This window comes from Stegastes partitus, unplaced genomic scaffold (assembly GCF_000690725.1).
Source record: "Stegastes partitus isolate 25-593 unplaced genomic scaffold, Stegastes_partitus-1.0.2 Scaffold86, whole genome shotgun sequence".
In the NCBI taxonomy this organism is placed as follows: domain Eukaryota; kingdom Metazoa; phylum Chordata; class Actinopteri; family Pomacentridae; genus Stegastes; species Stegastes partitus.
In genome coordinates, this window is record NW_007577817.1 from 740674 (window position 1) to 760077 (window position 19404).

At 40.9% G+C, this 19404-nt stretch overlaps 1 protein-coding gene across 1 annotated transcript in view; it reads left to right on the forward strand.

Moving 5' to 3' along the window:
* Positions 1–19404, forward strand: part of abca2 (ATP-binding cassette, sub-family A (ABC1), member 2) — a 219926-nt gene that overhangs the window by 155989 nt on the left and 44533 nt on the right. The window contains exons 30-33 of the mRNA XM_008277032.1: positions 6783–7025; positions 13162–13264; positions 15275–15600; positions 16211–16424. Of these exons, the coding sequence (XP_008275254.1) occupies positions 6783–7025; positions 13162–13264; positions 15275–15600; positions 16211–16424 (886 nt within the window). The remainder of the gene's footprint in view (positions 1–6782; positions 7026–13161; positions 13265–15274; positions 15601–16210; positions 16425–19404) is intronic.

Here is a 19404-nt window from a genome sequence, read left to right on the forward strand (position 1 = left end):
CACGACCCTCCGTTTTCTGTGTTCGCCGTGTTTGCTCTCTCTTCTTCTTCTCCTCCTCAAGGTACAAATGGTATCTCTGTCGTGCAAAGTGTGCAGACTTAAGTAGTTCTTTGGTCATCTGTACCTTAGCTACCCCATCCATAAGGTGCAAGTGGTCTACAATTACCCGCTGGACAATCAAGGTTCTCTCCTTCATGTTTTCAACAACAATGTTCTTATTAATAGAGAACCCTCGTTCTACAGGAGCCTAGCCTTGGGACAACAGAAGAATCTTTTGGACAATTTCCCACAGATCTCAGAATTGATGCTGTTTGGCCAGCTGTGCATAGAAGAAGGAGTCCAGTCTGGAGTGGGCACCTGTGGGCCACTGTGAGGCATCCTCACTTGTTTTGCACATCACAGCAAAGTCCCTGAACTGGTTGAGGATTCTGTCACATTTGTTCTCTCTGACTCGTCCAGCACTGGAGATAATCTGCAAGCAGAGTTTCAGCTGTTTCTCACAAGTGTCTGGTTTCTCTTTGATCTTCTGTGGATCCAGCCATGCTAGGTTTCTCACCAGGGTGAACTTAAGGGGGCATTTATCCAACAGCTTCGTCACAGCAGTAACCAGGAACTCCTTGGTTTCCATCCTAACCATGAGAGCATCTCGCTCAGAAATCTTCTTCTTCAGTTTCAACCTTGAAAGTAGTTTGTCTGCAACAAATCCTATATCGATAAGGGAGGCATCTTTGTGATTTGCTTGCTCCTTGAAGTCTTCTAAGAAGAGCTTCAGTGGTGTCTTCAGCCTCTTAAGTGTTTCGTCAGTGGCAAATCTCTGGAGAAGGTGCTTCAGTATAGTGAAAAGATCATCTGCTAGGAAAGGTAGCATGGGCTGATCAGTTTGATATTTTATTAGAAAAGACGTGCACTCTTATGCAATGGAGAGGAAGGTGTTGGCCTTTACCAAAAACATAGGGTCAGAGCATTCCTTCGCAATACAGTCAAAAGTCCTGTGTTTTGGATGTGGCACTTTGGAGGCCTTAACATTAGCCACATATGTCTGGATCTGTGGCCATATTGTAATGACTCTTTCTAGGACTGCAACATTCTCTAGCCATCTATGTTGACAGTAGTTGAGAGGGAAAACAGTTGAACCTGTTACTCTTACATAATCATCTGGCTGGGGAGTCCTTGAAAAGCCAGTAAAGACTATTTAGAGTGTGCTCAATGTCCCAGGTGGTTGAGCTGCTGCCAGCTTTAAATGCATTGTGCATTACATGTAGACCACAGCTCCCTATGTTTAGGAGTTTCGAGCCAATCTCCTCTTCCAAGTCTCTGGACAGTGTGTCAAACAGCTTCCAGTTTACATTACATTTACATACGTACATACATACAATACATTACAGCAAGTGGGGAGAGGTAGGGGGCGAGGGGTGAGGAGTGAGGACATTGGGGTGAGATAGAGCATCATCATCAATGCTGTTGTTGTTGCTGATTTTATGTTGGTGTTGTGTTGTTTGTTTGTTTTTTTTCTGGTGTAGCAATTTCCCTGACGTCTTGTACCGAAGGGATCAATAAAGTTTTATTCTATTCTAATTCCAATTCTAATTCTATTTCTAAAATGAAGTCCATGCTCCGCTCCTTCTGGACAAAAATATCCGTTACTTTTTTTGTAAAAGTCTCCTTATCTTCCTTCGTTGCACTTGACTTGCTAACTGTATACCTTACCTAGTCTAGCTTGCTTTCACTTACTCTGCAGCCGCACACAAGCACACACAAGCAACATCTCACACACAAACTTGTGAAAAAGGCACATACATACTACTAAAAGCCGACACATACATACAAGTCAACCTATATGCACTTAAATGAGTGAAAACAGTAATGTGAGAGGTTACATATGTGTATGCGTGAGGAGAATGTATGTGTATATGAGGAAAATGTATGTGTGTAAGAGTCCAAATATGTATGTGTAAGAGGAGAATGTATGTGTGTGAGAGGAGAATGTATGTAAGTAAGAGTTAAAATGTGTGCATGTGTGAGTGTGAGAATGACTTATGGCCTACACGGCCACTCATACGCTGCTGCCTCACTTGGATTGCGCAATCCAAAGTGAGGCTCAGTTCGCCGCTCCCTCACGGGCTTCTCTTCCAAGCATTTGAATAGGAAATTGCAAAAAAAATTCAGCGATTTTGAATTTAAAAATCATCAAAATTGATGAGGCTAAATGAAAAAATACTTTATGGTACAAATCACTGGATAAATATAAGCATTTAAATTATTTTATCATTATATATTTTTTTCTTTCCGTGATGTCAGGTGAGGTTTTGCCTCTACCAAGTTGGCAACGCTGTGCGGTGGGTGTCGCACATCGGTGAGTGTGATGCATATTTTGAGCGACAAAAATTAAAATTTTATTTGAACGTTGCAAGATCACCATAATCTTTAAATGTAGAATTACATTTTTAAAACTAGTTTATTGAGAACTTTATTGATCCCTTTGGTGGAAACTATCCATCCATTATCTATACACCGCTTAATCCTCATTAGGGTCGCGGGGGGGCTGGAGTCTATCCCAGCTGACTCAGGGTGAAGGCAGGGGACACCCTGGACAGGTCGCCAGTCTATCACAGGGCTACACTTAGAGACAGACAACCAAGCACACTCACATTCACACCTACGGACAATTTACAATCACCAATTAACCTCAACATGTTTTTGGACTTTGTGGGAGGAAGCTGGAGAACCCTGAGAGAACCCACACTGCACGGGGAGAACATGCAAACTCCACGCAGAAAGATTCCAGTGCCTCCATCAGGACGCAAACCAGCAACCTTCTTGCTGTGAGGCAACAGTGCTACCAACTGCGCCACCCTGCAGCCCTGGTGGAAACTAACGAACTAAAATAAAATACATTTTAATTAGATACTCATTATTTATTTTCCAAAGCCACAAGGAGCCGCAGCAGAGGTACAAAAGAGCCACATGTGGCTCCAGAGCCGCAGGTTGCCGACCCCTGGTCTTGAACGTCTTTTCTTATGTTGGGTTCTCTTGGTAGTTGACCAGCCCACATCATAGCCTGTGTGATGAGATGCAATTAGGAGGACCTTCTCTAAGACGGTCTTCACCTGAATCTTTAACAATGCTGTTGTCCTGCTTTGTGGGTAATGTAGATGCCAGTTTTTACAAGGAAAAACACTGTGTGGAAACAAAAAATACATAATCTCTTGTTCCACTGCATCAGTTTTTAGTGTAGGTGTGAAACTGGTCATCATTGAATGTCTTGTTTGCATTATGTCATTTAGCTGAAGCAGCAATTCAGAAACCTGGAGAGGATGTATGCCACAGTATCCTGCTTTCTTACATAGCACTCCAGCTAGCAAATGTGGGTTTCTCACAACCAGGATAGGATCTCACCCAGGTATCTAAAATTCCAACCCAGTTTCATGGAAATTAATGAAATAGTCATGAAATTTAATCTATTGTTTTGTGTCCAGAGACACGAATTGGCCAACTTTTTAGTGTTCCATAGCACGAATTTCAAACTAATACTTTTCAATTGGAAGTATCTTTCGTGTCTGGGACACGTTTTCCGCTATTAGACAGTGATTACTGTGATGTTTTTGCTGTTCTTTTCTTCCGACAGTCAGGCATTAACGAATTTTACTGTTATGGCCCGTCCATACTAATAACTATAGAGATCACTATAAAGATGTGTGCGCAACACACTGACCAACGTTAACATCGGCACTGCGCATAAACTCCGTATTCATTCAAATATAAAAGACAAGAAATATATCCATGCAGAGAGAAGCTGTTCTGAGATCGTTCTCAAAGTTATCCCAACAATATCGTTCATAGCTATTATTGTTTATTTGTGATGAAGTGCTTTTACTGTGTTTGGACTACATGCTTGTTGTTACTTTCATTTCCCTGTAAACGAATACGACTCTGAAAAGAAGGACACATGCAGGACAATGGCAACTGGAACATGTACTGTGATCGCAGCAATGGATAATCTGACTATTGCAACGTAGAGGCCAGCGTTGGGGAATGTATCTGTAACTTTATGCAGCTTTTAGCTAGCTCGTCGAGGCTGGCTACATTAGCTACTAGCCTGGCGTAACTGCTGCTGCGGCTGCTGCTGCTGCTGCTGCTTCTTCTTGTATTGATTTGGTGGTTGGCATCCAACGTTCAGGTGCAATACCGCCACCTACTGTACACACAAAAACATTACAGACCCTCTAGGACGGCTCTCTTCTGGGTCTACGGTGAGGCTATGCGCTGACGTTAACAGGGTTGCCTTAGCAATGAGCGCAAATTTCCCCAAACACTGCCGGTGTAATAAAAACGCAAAAAATACCACAATACAATGTACTCTTTTACACTTATTTTATACTACACATATTATACTTTAACAGTAGCACATTTGTCAGTTTTTCAATCCGTTTATTTAGTTTATTAATACAAAAACACAACCCTAGTTCATGGTGTGTCCAATCACGTTGAATTGTAATGCTACTGGAAGTTGTAGTTCTTTCTTCAAAATTGTCGTTTCTCCTAAGTGGAGGTTGAAATATAAAACTTTAAGTGCATTTAGGGGTTTAAATTGATGAGGAACATGTTTGTTTTGACTGACTTTACAAATGAAATTGATATATATATGTATATGTGTGTGTGTGTGTGTGTATGTATGTATGTATGTATGTATAGGTGAAATTAAATTTTTTTACCATTTAATCTCATTTTAATAAAAAAAAAGCAATGAGTAACTACAACAGAAGTTAGGCCTTGCTTGTACATATATGTGTATGGCTCTTAGAGAGTGCTTATAACATAATAGTGTATTTATGGTAAATGAGAGTCCATGGAGTGACTACGATATATCTTATTCCATTTTTGTCCTTGATTTTTCTTCAGCTTCTCTCTCATCCCCCTTTGTGTGATGTTGTCCTTTTAACCTGTTTTTAACTACCTGTCCTTTCTGTACATTTTCATTTTTTTACATGTGTTTTCATGTTTATTGTTTTTACTGGTGTTTGCCCTGTCCTGCCTGATATTTTACCTGTATTTAATGTTCTACCTGTCAAAGGACTTTGTGAAATGTTATTCTTAAAGGTGCTATACAAATAAAGTTATTCTTATTATTCTTATTATTATTATTACATACTGTATATCCATATAGCCATATGACTGTTGGTAAAACACATGAATGAGCGTAACCTTGAAGTTGTTTTCCTGAGGAGATAAAGCAGCCAATAAGGATGTCCCCAATGTTAAGGTTAGGATAGTATGAAGCAGGATTTAACCAGGAAAAACATCTTTAATGAGGCAAAAAATGACACTCATGTGTTCCAGTAAGTCAAAACAAAGCTGTCATCGACACATTTACCCATTATGTTTAAAAATATTATTTTCATTTAATTTAATTTAAGTGAGCTTTGCACGTGTCCTGGAAAACTATACCTGACACAGGGCTGGGTCCAGAGGGGTGAACATTAAAACTTTGTCATAGGACTAAACATGATACATCATCTTGAAGGACTTGATCAGGGGAGTAAGATTATGTCGGTCTGGAAGCTCGAAGTTGCTCTTGCGCAGAGATATTGACATTTGTACTTTGACTTTGGTGCATCTTTTAAAGCTTCTAATTTAACAATAAAAGGGGCTGGAATCATGGGACCAACTGTTATACAAAGCTCTTGACTTCTACTATTGTAGGCTGTGGCTTGATGTTTTCACCAGCAGGGGGCATCACAAAATGTGGTAAAAATTTAATTTCACCTGTTTATATATATCAATTTCATTTGTAAAGTCAGTCCAAATAATCATGTTCCTCATCAATTTAAACCCCTAAATGCATTTAAAGTTTTATATTTCAACCTTCATTTAGGAGAAACAGCTATTATGAAGAAAGAACTACAACTTCCAGTAGCATTACAATACAACGTGATTGGACATGCCATGAAATATGTAGTTCTTCTTGGAGTTTACAACTAGCTTTGTGTTTTTGTATTAATAAACTAAAATCAACGGGTTGAATACTGACAAATGTGCCACTGTTAAAATATAATACGGGTAGTTTGAAATAAGTGTAAAAGAGTACATCGTATTGTGGTATTTTTTTGTGTTTTTATTACACCGGCAATGTTTGGGGGAAATTTGCCCGTGTTGCTAAGGCAACCCTGTTTGAGTCGGCGCGCAACTGACATCCAACGTTCGGGTGCATTACCACCACCTACTGTACACACAAAAACATTACAGACTCTGTAGGGCGGATCTCTTCTGGGTCTATGGCGAGGCTACGCACAGATGCTAACAGGGTTGCCTCTAGTGTAATAAAAACACAAAAATTACCACAATATGATGTACTCTTTTACAATTATTTCATATTACACATATTATACTTTAACAGTACACATTTGTCAGTACTTAATAGAGTAGGTTTCATGACTATTTCACGAATTGCCGTGAGATTGGGTTGGAAATCAGGATACAGGATTGTCAAAAACTAAAACATAACCAGGATATATGTCCACCACTAGTGTCAAATATAAATGTGATTCCCACAGCCAAGACTTTCTGTGACTTCTTTCCTTACAGTGTTGTATGATGTATGTTTTCTTAGGTCTTGTTTGTATCAATTCCATTTCATGATGAAATTAAGCTTAAGTATAGGGATTTTTAAAATATTAATTCAATTTCATTGTAGAGTGAAATTTGTCTATTGTGCTGAATCATTCACACTGGCAGACAGGCCTTGTAATTGATGTTCAGTGTTTTATTATTTTTTCTCTTTCAAGCACTGTCTCCTTCACCTCCAGAAGATTCAGAGAACCCTGTGTCCCCAAAGCTTGAGGTCCTAGAGGGGCAGGGCAGCTTCAAGCTGGACGGTTGGTGGTTAAAGCTAAGTCAGTTTCATGGCCTCATCGTCAAGCGGTTCCACTGTGCCAAGAGGAATACCAAGGGCCTCTTCTCTCAGATTCTCCTACCTGCCTTCTTTGTCTGTGTGGCAATGACCGTGGCCTTATCTGTACCTGAAATCGGTGAGATCTTCTATGTGTGTTTTGCTGTAGGTCTTTATCCTATTTATCAAGACAACAATAATTGCTGTTTTTATTCCCTACCAGCGGGACAGAAATTGCTTTTAATGCAACAGCAGGTGTAGTATAGCAGAGTTGTTCAGTGCTGATAATTATACTGTTGACGATAGTTTCCTGTTTATTACTGACCAAACGTTACATCTGCTTAGCTTTAAACTGGTGTCCAAGTAGAGGGCTAGAATGAAAATACATGTGACTTTTCATGACAAAGATTCAAAAGAACAGATGTAGAGATCACTCTATTCTGCACCTAAAAATTCTTACATTTTTGGCTTTCTGAAAACTCTGATTGTGGTCTGATAACATGGTGGTCAAAGGTGATCAAAGAAATATTCAGCGCCTTTAAAGAAAGTGGTGAAGGCAGTAACAGTTCTTAATTTGTAAAGAATATTGCTCAAAGGTATTTTCCTTTGATTCAAATCATCAGTTGTCAAAGGTTTTAGAAAAGAGCGTCTGCACCTTTAAGTTTGCCCAAGTAGACTGGACAACACTTGAAACAAGTCAATTTGTTTTAAAAAGGGCAGATTCTGTTTCGGTAAGTAAGACTGTTGAACAAAGAAAAACGTAAAGAAAACATTTAGGCACCACATACCATTGAAACAAGAAGCTTACATACATGGTAAAAAAGACACTTNTTCTTGAGTTGGTCAACTTCATCCTGCACCAGAGATGAGGACTCGAGTTTGTGACTTGGACTCGAGTCGCACACAGAGAGACTTCAGACTTGACTTGGACTTGTGCTCAAAAGACTTCAGACTCGACTCAGACTCATGTTTTGGGACTCGTGAACAATCATTATCTTTTCTTTTTTCCTTTCCTTTATTTCTTTGTTTTGGCATATCAACATTGGGAAAACGCTCAAATGTCTGACGAGCTTTAAACCCCTTACCGTTCCTGCGTCCCGCCGGCGGGACGTGACCACTTTCCAAAAACATTACAGCCATATGTGCTCACTCCACAATCAAGTTTCCCGACAATATACACATCAACTGAAAGCTCAGAGTCTGATGATATAAACCTTTTTGACAGCGTTGACACAAAGAGCTTTTTGTACAGAAAAGCAAAATGTTAAAATCCGACTTTTCTTACTTTTGAAGGCTCTCTGCAGCTCAAACATCGCTCATTCCTCACCAGCTTGGTCTCATTCTGTCCGGACAGAACCAGTCAACATCATCCAGTAAAATAATTCAGTCCGTAACACATATTAGATCCTCAAAGGCACAAATTCTGCAGTAATGTCTTCCCAGCTTGAGATCAGGTCCGGCTGTTTTATTCATTTCTTCTGGCAAAATCAGGAAGAATCTATTTTAGATCGCGCTGAAAGTGCTACAGGCGGCTAGACGGCGGTATTAGCTTTTGATTGACACCTAGTTTGGCCAATACGAGGCCTTTGGGGGTGAATGACAGCCTGAAGGGCCAATGGAGTGTCTCAGACAGTCAACCCGGTACGCACAAGTTCCATCCTTGTAGATTCAACCAGTCGGGTTGCAGACACTCTCTGACGCTATAAACTTGTAGCCAATGAGCAGACGAACACGTGGACGTGTCGGAAAGCAGGATTCTTTCTGTGTGGCGGCTGACAGCCGTGAGTAGTGGTTCATGAAAAGTGGTGCATAAAGTGTGCGAAATGCATCAGTCCTCCATCTTCTTTGTTGTGGGATAGCACCACAACACGGCAACACATACAGAAAAGAGAAAATAGACAACAGGGGAAGTGGTAGAGGCTGCACAAGTCGAGACAGCAGCATATCTGTGTGCGTTCTTCAAACAGAGACTGTTATAACGAGCGACTCATAGAGAACAAGTGAGCGTCTTAGTGCTCAGAATATGTGTACAGTTTGACTTATACAGTAAATATACAGTTTGCAGTGTTTTTTGTTTGTGTGAATTGTAAATATAATTTTAAACTTGCCCATAACACTTGTTTTGATATGGTCTTATTATAACTTTTTATGAAAAATATACATTTTATTTAGTTTTTATGCTGACATATGAATTTCTATAACTAATAGAGTGACTCTGNTTTTTTTTTTTTTTTTACTACTTTCTTCAAAGTCACAAGTTTACATACATTTACCTAGTATTTGGTGGCATTGTCTTTAAACTGTATCACTTGGATCAAACGTTTGGGGTATCCTTCCACAAGCTTCTCACAATAGTTTGGTGGCCCATTCCTCCTGACAGAACGGGTGTAACTGAGTCAGGTTTGATGGCTGCCTTGCTTCACATGTCTTTTAAGTTCTGCCCACAAAATGGATTGAGATAAGGCCTTTGTGATGGCCACTCCAAAACATTGACTTTGTTGTCCTTAAGCCACTCCGTAACCAATTTGGCGGTATATGTAGTATCATTGTCCATTCTGAAGACCCATTTGCGCCCAAGCTTTAACTTCCCGTTGATGTCTTGAGATGTTGTTTCAATATTTAATGTAATGTAATATAATGTTCTTTCCTCACAATGCCATCTATTTTGTGAAGTGCACCAGTCCCTCCTGTAGCAAAACACCCCCACAACATGATGCTGCCACCCCCATACTTCACAGTTGGGATGATGTTCTCAGGCTTCAAGCTTCCCCCATTTTCCTCCAAATGTAACGATGGTCATTATGGCCAAACAGTATAATTTTAGTTTCATCTGACCACAGGACATGTCTCCAAAAATTAAGGTCTTTGTCCCTGTGTGCATTTGGAAACTGTAATCTGGCTTTGTTTATGTTTCTTTTGGAGTAATGGCTTCTTGCTCTCTGACTAGCCTTTCAGCCCATGTCGGTACAGGACTGGTTTCACTGTGGATAATGACACTCTCTTACCAGCTTCAGCAGCATCTCCACAAGGTCTTTAGCTTTTGTTCTGCGGCTGACACGCACACCAACACATGTTCATCTCTTGGACACAGAGCCTGTCTCCTTGCTGAGTGTTATGATGGCTGGACATGGTGTCTTTACTTGCGTATAATTGTTCGAACAGATGAACGTGGAACCTTCAAGCTTTTGGAACTTGTACCTAAGGATGAACCAGACTTGTAGAGGTCCACAATTGTCTTCCTGATATCTTGGCTGATTTCTTTAGATTGTCCATGTTGTCACAAAAAGAAGCAGTGTGTTTGAGGTCGGCCTTAAAATACATCCACAGGTGTGCCTCCAATTAACTCAAATGTTGTCTATGAACCTATCAAAAGCTTCCAAAGCTATAACATCATCATCTGGACTTTCCCAAATAGTTTGAAGGCATAGTAATCTTAGTGTATGTAAACTTCTGACTTTAAAGAAAGTAAGAACAAAGTCAATAAAAAAAATCTCTCTCATTATTCTGGCATTTAGCAAATCGAAATAATTTTAGTAATCCTAAGTGAGGNTAATGAGAGTTTTTTTTGAGATTTTTTTTTTTTTTTTTTACTACTTTCTTCAAGTCAGAAGTTTACATACATTTGCCTAGTATTTGGTGGCATTGTCTTTAAACTGTATGACTTGGATCAAACGTTTTGGGTTTCCTTCCACAAGCTTCTCACAATAGTTTGGTGGCCCATTCCTCCTGACAGAACGGGTGTAACTGAGTCAGGGCTGCCTTGCTCGCACACGTCTTTTCAGTTCTGCCCACAAAATGGATTGAGATCAGGGCTCTGTGATGGCCACTCCAAAACATTGACTTTGTTGTCCTTAAGCCACTCCGTAACCAATTTGGCGGTATATGTAGTATCATTGTCCATTGTGAAGACCCATTTGCGCGCAAGCTTTAACTTCCCGTTGATGTCTTGAGATGTTGTTTCAATATTAAATGTAATGTAATATAATGTTCTTTCCTCACAATGCCATCTATTTTGTGAAGTGCACCAGTCCCTCTTGGAGCAAAACACCCCCACAACATGATGTTGCCACCCCCATACTTCACAGTTGGGATGGTGTTCTCAGGCTTGCAAGCTTCCCCCTTTTTCCTCCAAATGTAACGATGGTCATTATGGCCAAACAGTTCAATTTTAGTTTTATCAGACCACAGGACATGTCTCCAAAAATGAAGGTGTTTGTCCCTGTGTGCATTTGGAAACTGTAATCTGGCTTTTTTTATGTGGCTTTTGGAGTAATGGCTTCTTGCTCTCTGAGTAGCCTTTCAGCCCATGTTGGTACAGGACTGGTTTCACTGTGGATAATGACACTCTCTTACCAGCTTCAGCCAGCAGCTTTACAAGGTCTTCTGCTTTTGTTCTGGGGTTGATACGCACACCAAAACATGTTCATCTCTTGGACACAGAGCCTGTCTCCTTGCTGAGTGTTATGATGGCTGGACATGGTGTTTATACTTGCGTATAATTGTTCGAACAGATGAACGTGGAACCTTCAAGCTTTTGGAAGTTGTACCTAAGGATAAACCAGACTTGTAGAGGTCCACAATTGTCTTCCTGATATCTTGGCTGATTTCTTTAGATTTTCCATGTTGTCACAAAAGGAAGCAGTGTGTTTGAGGTCGGCCTTAAAATACATGCACAGGTGTGTTCCAATTAACTCAAATGTTGTCTATAAACCTATCAAAAGCTTCCAAAGCTATAACATCATCATCTGGGCTTTCCCAAATAGTTTGAAGGCACAGTAATCTTAGTGTATGTAAACTTCTGACTTGAAAGAAAGTAAGAACAAAGTCAATAAAAAAAATCTCTCTCATTATTCTGGCATTTAGCAAATCGAAATAATTTTAGTAATCCTAAGTGAGGAAAAAAAGGTTTTATATCCTTTTATACAGTGTATGTATACTTTTGGTTTCAACTTCATCGCAGAGAGAGAAGACACAAAGTTCATGACTCGTAATTGTGGTTTGTAACTGTATGGATGAGAGAGAGAAGAGTAGAGGAGAGGAGCCCAGTGCATCATGGGAAGTTCCCCAGCTGTCTAAACCTATAGCAGCATAACTCAGGGACGGCTCAGGCGATCCTGAGCGGCCCTAACTATAGACTTTATGAAAGAGGAACACTTTAAACTGAATCTTAAATAGGAGAGGGTGTCTGCAGGATTTAAATTTTAAACTGGATTTTACAGGGAGCCAGTGAAGAGAAGACAATATGGGAGACATATGATCTCTCTTACTGGTTTCTGTCAGAACCCAAGCTACACCATTTTGGATCAGCTGGAGGTTTTTAAGAGCATTAAGCATTATTGTAACATTCTTAAAATAGGAAGTTACAATAGTTTAACCTAGAGTTATAAATACATTGATTAGTTTTCCACAATCACACTGATACAGGATGTTCCTGATTTTGACAATACTATGTAGGTGAAACAAGGCTGTCCTACAGATGGCCTTTATGTCTGTTTTTCTTTATCCTGGTCAAAAATAACTCTGGAACTGGAGACCAAGGCAATGCCATCCAGAGCAGCTATCTAGTTAGATGGTGTTTCTGAGGTGTTTAGGGCCAAGTATAATTACCTTAATTTTGTCTGAATTGAAATGACAAAAATTACAGACCTTTATAGACCTTTATATTCAGACATGCCTGGAGTTTGGCTAACTAATAAGCTTAATTTGGCTTTATAGATAAATATAACTGGGTGTCATCTATGTAACAGTGGAAATTTATGCACTGTTTCCAAATAATATTGTCTAAGGTACAAAGTAAAATATTATTGAGGGTTTCTTTACCTTCGTCAAACCTATTGAGACAGCAGCTCTCTTTATTTTTATTTACATGGTAATACTGGGTTAACACCCTTCTTGCTTATGTAATTTTAAAATTTCAAACCAAAATACTGACATTAAAAAACACTGAATCATTCAAAGAGAGGAGCTACAGAGGTGATGATAGTTTCCTGTGGGTTTGTTGCTTTGAGGGCATTACACTCATAGTTATTTGATCCACAGTTAATAGGAAAATATTGAGTGGTGCAGCTTTGATAAATTCAAGCCTTTAAACAATAATTGGAAAAAATAAAAACACTGGAAAAACTAAACATGTAATTAGTTAGGCCTTTCTAAGGACCAGAGTGCTTGTTTAATGATGACAAAACATTTCTACCAGTTGATGCTTTTGGCATTACTTTCAAAACATAAAGGAAGGGAAACGGGTGGATAAACATGCTCTTTGTCCTGTTTTACAGGAGATTTGCCACCCCTGATATTGTCTCCATCGCAGTATCATAACTATACCCAACCAAGGGGCAACTTCATTCCTTACGCTAATGAAGACAGACCGCAGTACAGGTAGTGTGATGTTTATTTTACAGTTTCATTTATTTGCATTGTAATGTCTCCTGTGCTTTTTTGTATTCTCATGTATACACAGTTACAATGCTGAACACCTTGAAGGGTCATTGTTCATCTTGTAGACAAAGAAAGGAATGACTCAAACTGCCGACATATGCTTCTGAAAACAGTCATTCTCACATGATTTGTTTTGATATAACTTTATTATCAGATTGTTTCCTAAAAGTTTTGCACAGTTTTATATACAAAACTAAATACGTACATATGTCATATCAAACATTACAAATTAGCGACTGAAGTGCAGTCATTACAATTGTTTTTTTCTATACGCCACATTCAGTGCTTAAACTGCACAAACACACTGTGGCCGGCTTAAAACCTCAACTCAGACTTAACAGTTTGACAGACTGCTGAACAAAAGAGCCCATCAGTCTGTTCAGTTTACCCTGTGGAACTCTAAATCTTGTATTTGATGGCAAAAAGCCGATATCTGATAAAATATGGATCTGATTTAAAATACCTGCCAACATCCTTTCAGTATGTGCAAAAGAAAAAACAGACTCCAGGCCTATTGTCCCTGACCTAATATGTAAGTCCAACCAATTAAGTAAGCTTTAAGCTACAAAGAAACAGCTGTACAATGTATTATAGAATAATAAGAACATATAACATTCATCACAAGACCAATAATAATGCACCATAAGTGTAATATACACTCTAAGTAAAAATGTCCTATTTGATAAACTCTTAATTAAAAATGTACTATGTGATGAACTCTAAAATAAGAATGTACTATTGATAAACTCTAAATAAGAATCTCCTATGTAGTAACCTATAAATAAAAGATTTACAAATGTGAAAGTCTATAAATAAGAATGTACAAATGTTAACGTGTTTTGTGCAAGAGTAGAAGAAAAAGTATGCAAAAGGCAATTTCAAATGACAGAACCAGATAAATTGAACAGAAATATTGCTTATGGCAGGAAAGATTTCCTGTATCTGTCCTTGTGGCAGCACACGGTGAAGCGGGTGGTCAGGGTTATCTAGGACGGACAACAGTTTATTCAAAGTCCACCTCTCCACCACAGCTTCAAAACAGTCCGGTTTGCAGCCAGTCACAGAGCCGGCTTCCTTTATCAATTTGTTCTGTTATGAAATAGGCTCAGAGACTCAGGCGCAGACATATGACATGGCACACCAAGCATGCAATTGAACAATCTTTTATTTACAGCTATACAAAAATCCAAAACAAGAAGCAGGGTTAATGGAGTAATCAAAACTAAGTCTATAACAACACCTGCAGGTAGACTAAATAACAAAACACTTACACTAAACTCAGAATCAGAATATTTACAAATTACGGATTTAGTGGGGCAGATTACTCGATATATGACCTGCCGAGACAAACTTGGTTGATCAATTCATTCATGCAGATTTTCACAATGATATTTATTTTATACCATGATGTGACCCTTGATGGGGTCCTTGGAGGGGAAACCATTCATAGTTGACAAAGCTTAAGTCACTTATCCAACAAACCTAAGCAGCTGCTTGTATGCAAGTGCTTCTTTAAAGTCTCATTGCGAGATGCTTCAATTATTTGGTTCCTCTACGTTGTGTTTTTAGAAATCAGAAAATGTGGCTTCATAATTTTGCTATAATGTTGTATATTTACGACACACTGTATGCACATTATATTCATAAATATTGTGCTGGTTTTTTTTACTAATAATATCCATATTAGAAAAGACAGTTGTTAACAGTTTGTATTAAAATATGGAGCCTTGCAAACCTATGGTAAACATGCAAAGGTGATTTGACCTCTTGACATAAATGCCTGAGGATGTACATGGCCCAATAATTGAAATAACACATTATTTTAACCAAAAATAATCGTACACAGTAGCAGTTCTGCTACTGTGGACATGTTCCACTGGATTAGGTAGTTGTGACAGTGTCAGTAACCAGTGCGCAATCTAACTGTAGCATCTTTGGCCCCGCTCACAGGAGTAAGCTGTCACCAGACGCTAGCCCACACATGATAATCAACACCCTCCGCCTGCCCTCCGGTGTGGGTGCTACTTGTGTCCTCAAAACTCCCTTCAACAGCACCCTGGACCAACTGGCCCAAACTATCAACCCCAATGCCAATGATTCCAAGACCCTGGCTGCACGCTACTTTGACTCCATGTGTCTGGACTCCTTTACCCAGGGGGTCCCTCTCTCCAACTTTGTCCCTCCACCACCTTCACCAGCACCTTCAGATGACCCAGACCCTCGTTTTGAGGATGGGCTGTGGAACTTAACAGCTGCCCCACCAGCTACAGTCCATGGTGAGTTCATCACACAAGGCTGCTGATTGCTTCCATGTCATCTGTGCAATCCACTTCAATATGTGTCGCTGTATATTTGGCTGAAGTGTATTAACCGGACTTGTTCAAATCTGATTAGACTTTGCTAATTTCTTTAATTTTTTAATTTTTTAAAATTTATTTATTTATTTCTGGAATATGTGCATAGAGTATCATTGCCTGTAAAACAGGTTCATAATGCATGTCAAGACAAAGGGGAGGGGGCTATCCTGCCACTTTGAAGCCAGTTTAGTGAAATAATTTGTTATTGGACATATGAAGCACTACAGTATATGTGTGCTCTGTATGTTACACAGCTACCATCATGTGTTAAACAAGTTTAACGATTGTCTTTTGTAATTACACATTTACACCGTGTGACTGTCCACTGTCTGTGTTCTACCAAAAAATCTAAACATTTTCAACATACTCTAGGCGACACATGCTCGGGCTGATGAGCAGTCACCATTTGACTGAACAAACCTTGCAATCCTCAGCACTAATTCCAATTGTGCCTTTGTCTACTTTAGGTCCAAAATGTGCAGAGAGAAAGGTGTGCTGGGTTAAATACATCTCTTTTCTATTTGCTTAGAGCCTGTTACGTCTCCTCCCACCCTCCCCCTGTCTATCCATGAGCTGGTGCGTTGCACCTGCTCTATGCAGGGGACCGGCTTTTCCTGCCCTAGTGGGGTAGGAGGACACCCCCCACTAATGAAGATAGTGACAGGTGACATTTTAGTGGACATCACAGGTCGGAACGTCAGTGAATATCTGCTCTTCACATCAGACAGAGTACGGCTACACAGGTAGGACTGCCAGTACAGCATCTTATATAGTAAAAATAAATACTGACAACATGGACAGCTTCAAAGTACACATGTAAAGTCCCAAAAGAGACACAAGCAACAAGTAATTTAAATTAAGTGTGAATCAACTAAAGGTGCATGGAAAATTAGAGTTACCTAAACCACCAAAAAGTCAGGGATGAGTAAGGCAAGGGCCAGGCCTAAGGCAGTCGCCAACAACATTAAATATTACTTCTTACAAAGTAATCAGAACTATATCAGAAAGGTTAACTTAAAATTTAGTAGCTAACCTTAGACAAATAGTACAGAATAGTACAAAACTTAAAACTAAAATAAGCCTTAGCAGAGCACAAACAGTGCTACAGTCTTCGGCTAACAAGCTGGTTCAAGAGTAGCCCAAGAAACACCAGCAGACAGCTGGCCAGGCAAGGCTACAACACTTTAGTGGCAGTGTTTATGGGTTACAGAACTGCTAGAGTAGGGCTATGAGCCTGGGGCCGGAATCTGAGAAAGCGCCTGGGCCTTACAATTAAAGAAAATTTTCTCTTTCCCTCTACTAGACACAGAAGAGAGTGAGGTATATTTTAACTTGAGGCAAGAATAGACTGCTCTCTGCCTTTGCATGTACCCCTAGAAATTCCAAGAGTATAAAAAAGGGAGCTCTCTTGTCATTAAATTCTTTGTTCTGTTTGCCTAATCGGGCTGCAAGGTGCTGTGGTGGTTAGCACCATTGCCTCACAGCAAGAAGGTCGCCGGTTTGCGTTCCAGTGACGACACCCGGAATCTTTCTGCGTGGAGTTTACATGTCCTCCCCGTGCAGTGTGGGTTCTCTTCGGATTTTCCGGCTTCCTCCCACACAGTGCAAAAACATATTGAGGTTAACTGGTGATTCTAAATGGTCCGTAGGTGTGAATGTGAGTGTGCTTGGTTGCCTGTCTATAAGTGTAGCCCTGCGATGGACTGGCGACCTGTCCAGGGTGTCCCCTGCCTTTGCCCTAAGTCAGCTGGGATAGGCTCCAGCCCCCCCACGACCCCTGTGAGGATTAAGTGGTATATAGATAATGGATGGTGTTACGAATAGGACAAAGACTCAGGTGCGGGACAACAAGGCACAACGACAGGGTCAGGAGATATATTCTTTAATAACAAAAGTGGTTTTACAGGAACTAAAGTCGCTAACCAAAACAAGGTAAACCGAGCATGGAAAGGATAGAAAACTAAACTAAAAACTACTGTGAAGCGCTAGCGAATAACTGATTAAATAATACAAACTAAGGATAACTAACGGACAGAAAAGCTTACTGACAAAACAGGCTAACTAACAAACAGCAACACAGTTATTTAAACTAGCATTGCTAGGCACATTACTCAACCGGGGCTGGAAAGCGAGGAAGAGGGGTTCTAGGCAGATGGAGAGATGCGAGTGGCAGCGGCGGTGGAGCGGCAGCGGCAGACCGGTGGAAGGCAGGAAGAATCCAATGGACGGGTTGTCCGGGTTATCGCAGAGGTAGACACGCACTCCAACTGGAACAAAGAAAACAGTTCAAATGCGGCAAACACTCAGACAGAAGAGCTGAAAAGATCAGACAGGGCTAACAGAGCTGTTTTTACGATCTGGCGCCATGTCATGGTCTGGAGGAGGCTTTTATCCGTTTGAGGAGACGCTGCAGGTAATCACTCCCAGCTGATCTCATCAGCTGATTGGGAACTGCTTCCACTTGTCATGCCACGCCACCACTCACCAGGAGAGAAAGAGGGAGAACTGCCACTAGCTGACAGCAGAGGGCGTAACAGTACCCCCCCCTCTACGTGCACCTCCAGGTGCATGAGCCACTTGACCAGGCCGCCTCCGATGGAACTCCCTGATGAGAGTTGAGTCAAGGATGAACCGACGAGGAACCCAACTGCGTTCTTCTGGGCCATAACCCTCCCAGTCCACCAGATACTGGACTCCACGTCCCCGTCTACGAACATCCAACAGTCGACGGACAGTGTAAACAGGACCACCATCCATGATCCTGGGTGGAGGAGGGGGACGGACAGGGGGGCCCAGTGGGCTCTCTTTAACCGGTTTAATCTGGGAAACATGAAACGTAGGATGGACCCGCATAGACGCAGGTAATTTCAGGCGAACAGCAGTGGGATTAATGATTCGATCGATAGAAAATGGACCCACAAACCTGGGAACCAATTTTTGGGACTCCACCCTAAGTGGCAGATCCTTGGCCCGAAGCCAGACTCTCTGACCAGGAATGTAGACGGGAGCAGGAGTCCGATGCCGATTAGCCTGTCTCTCCATCCTCTGGGAAGCCCTCACCAAGGACGTCCTGGCCTTCTTCCAGATCCTTTCACACCTTTTCAGAAAGGACTGGACTGAAGGAATGTTGATCTCACGTTCCTGAGAGGGAAACAGAGGGGGCTGGTACCCCAAAGAGCACCGAAAGGGAGAGAGTCCAGAGGAAGCGTTAGTTAAGGAATTATGGGCACACTCAATCCACGGAAGAAACGTACTCCAAACAGACGGATTTCCGGACGTCATGCACCGGAGGAAGGTCTCCAACGACTGGTTAGCCCGCTCCGTCTGACCATTAGACTGGGGATGGAAACCAGAGGTTAAGCTCACAGTAGCACCAAGGGCTGCACAGAATGCCTTCCATACCTGTGATGTAAACTGAGGTCCCCGATCCGAGACAATGTCCGCTGGTATCCCGTGCAGGCGAAACACATGAGTAACCAGGAGGTCAGCAGTTTCTTTAGCGGAGGGGAGTTTGGATAGCGCTACGAAGTGTGCAGTCTTAGAAAAACGGTCAATGATGGTTAGAATGACTGTATTACCTTTAGAGGGGGGAAGACCGGTGACAAAGTCTATGGCAATATGAGACCAGGGACGACGGGGAACTGGCAATGCATTCAGGAGACCAGTGCTGGGCTGGGTTGAAGTCTTATTAGCAGAACAGACAGTACAAGCAGCAACAAACTC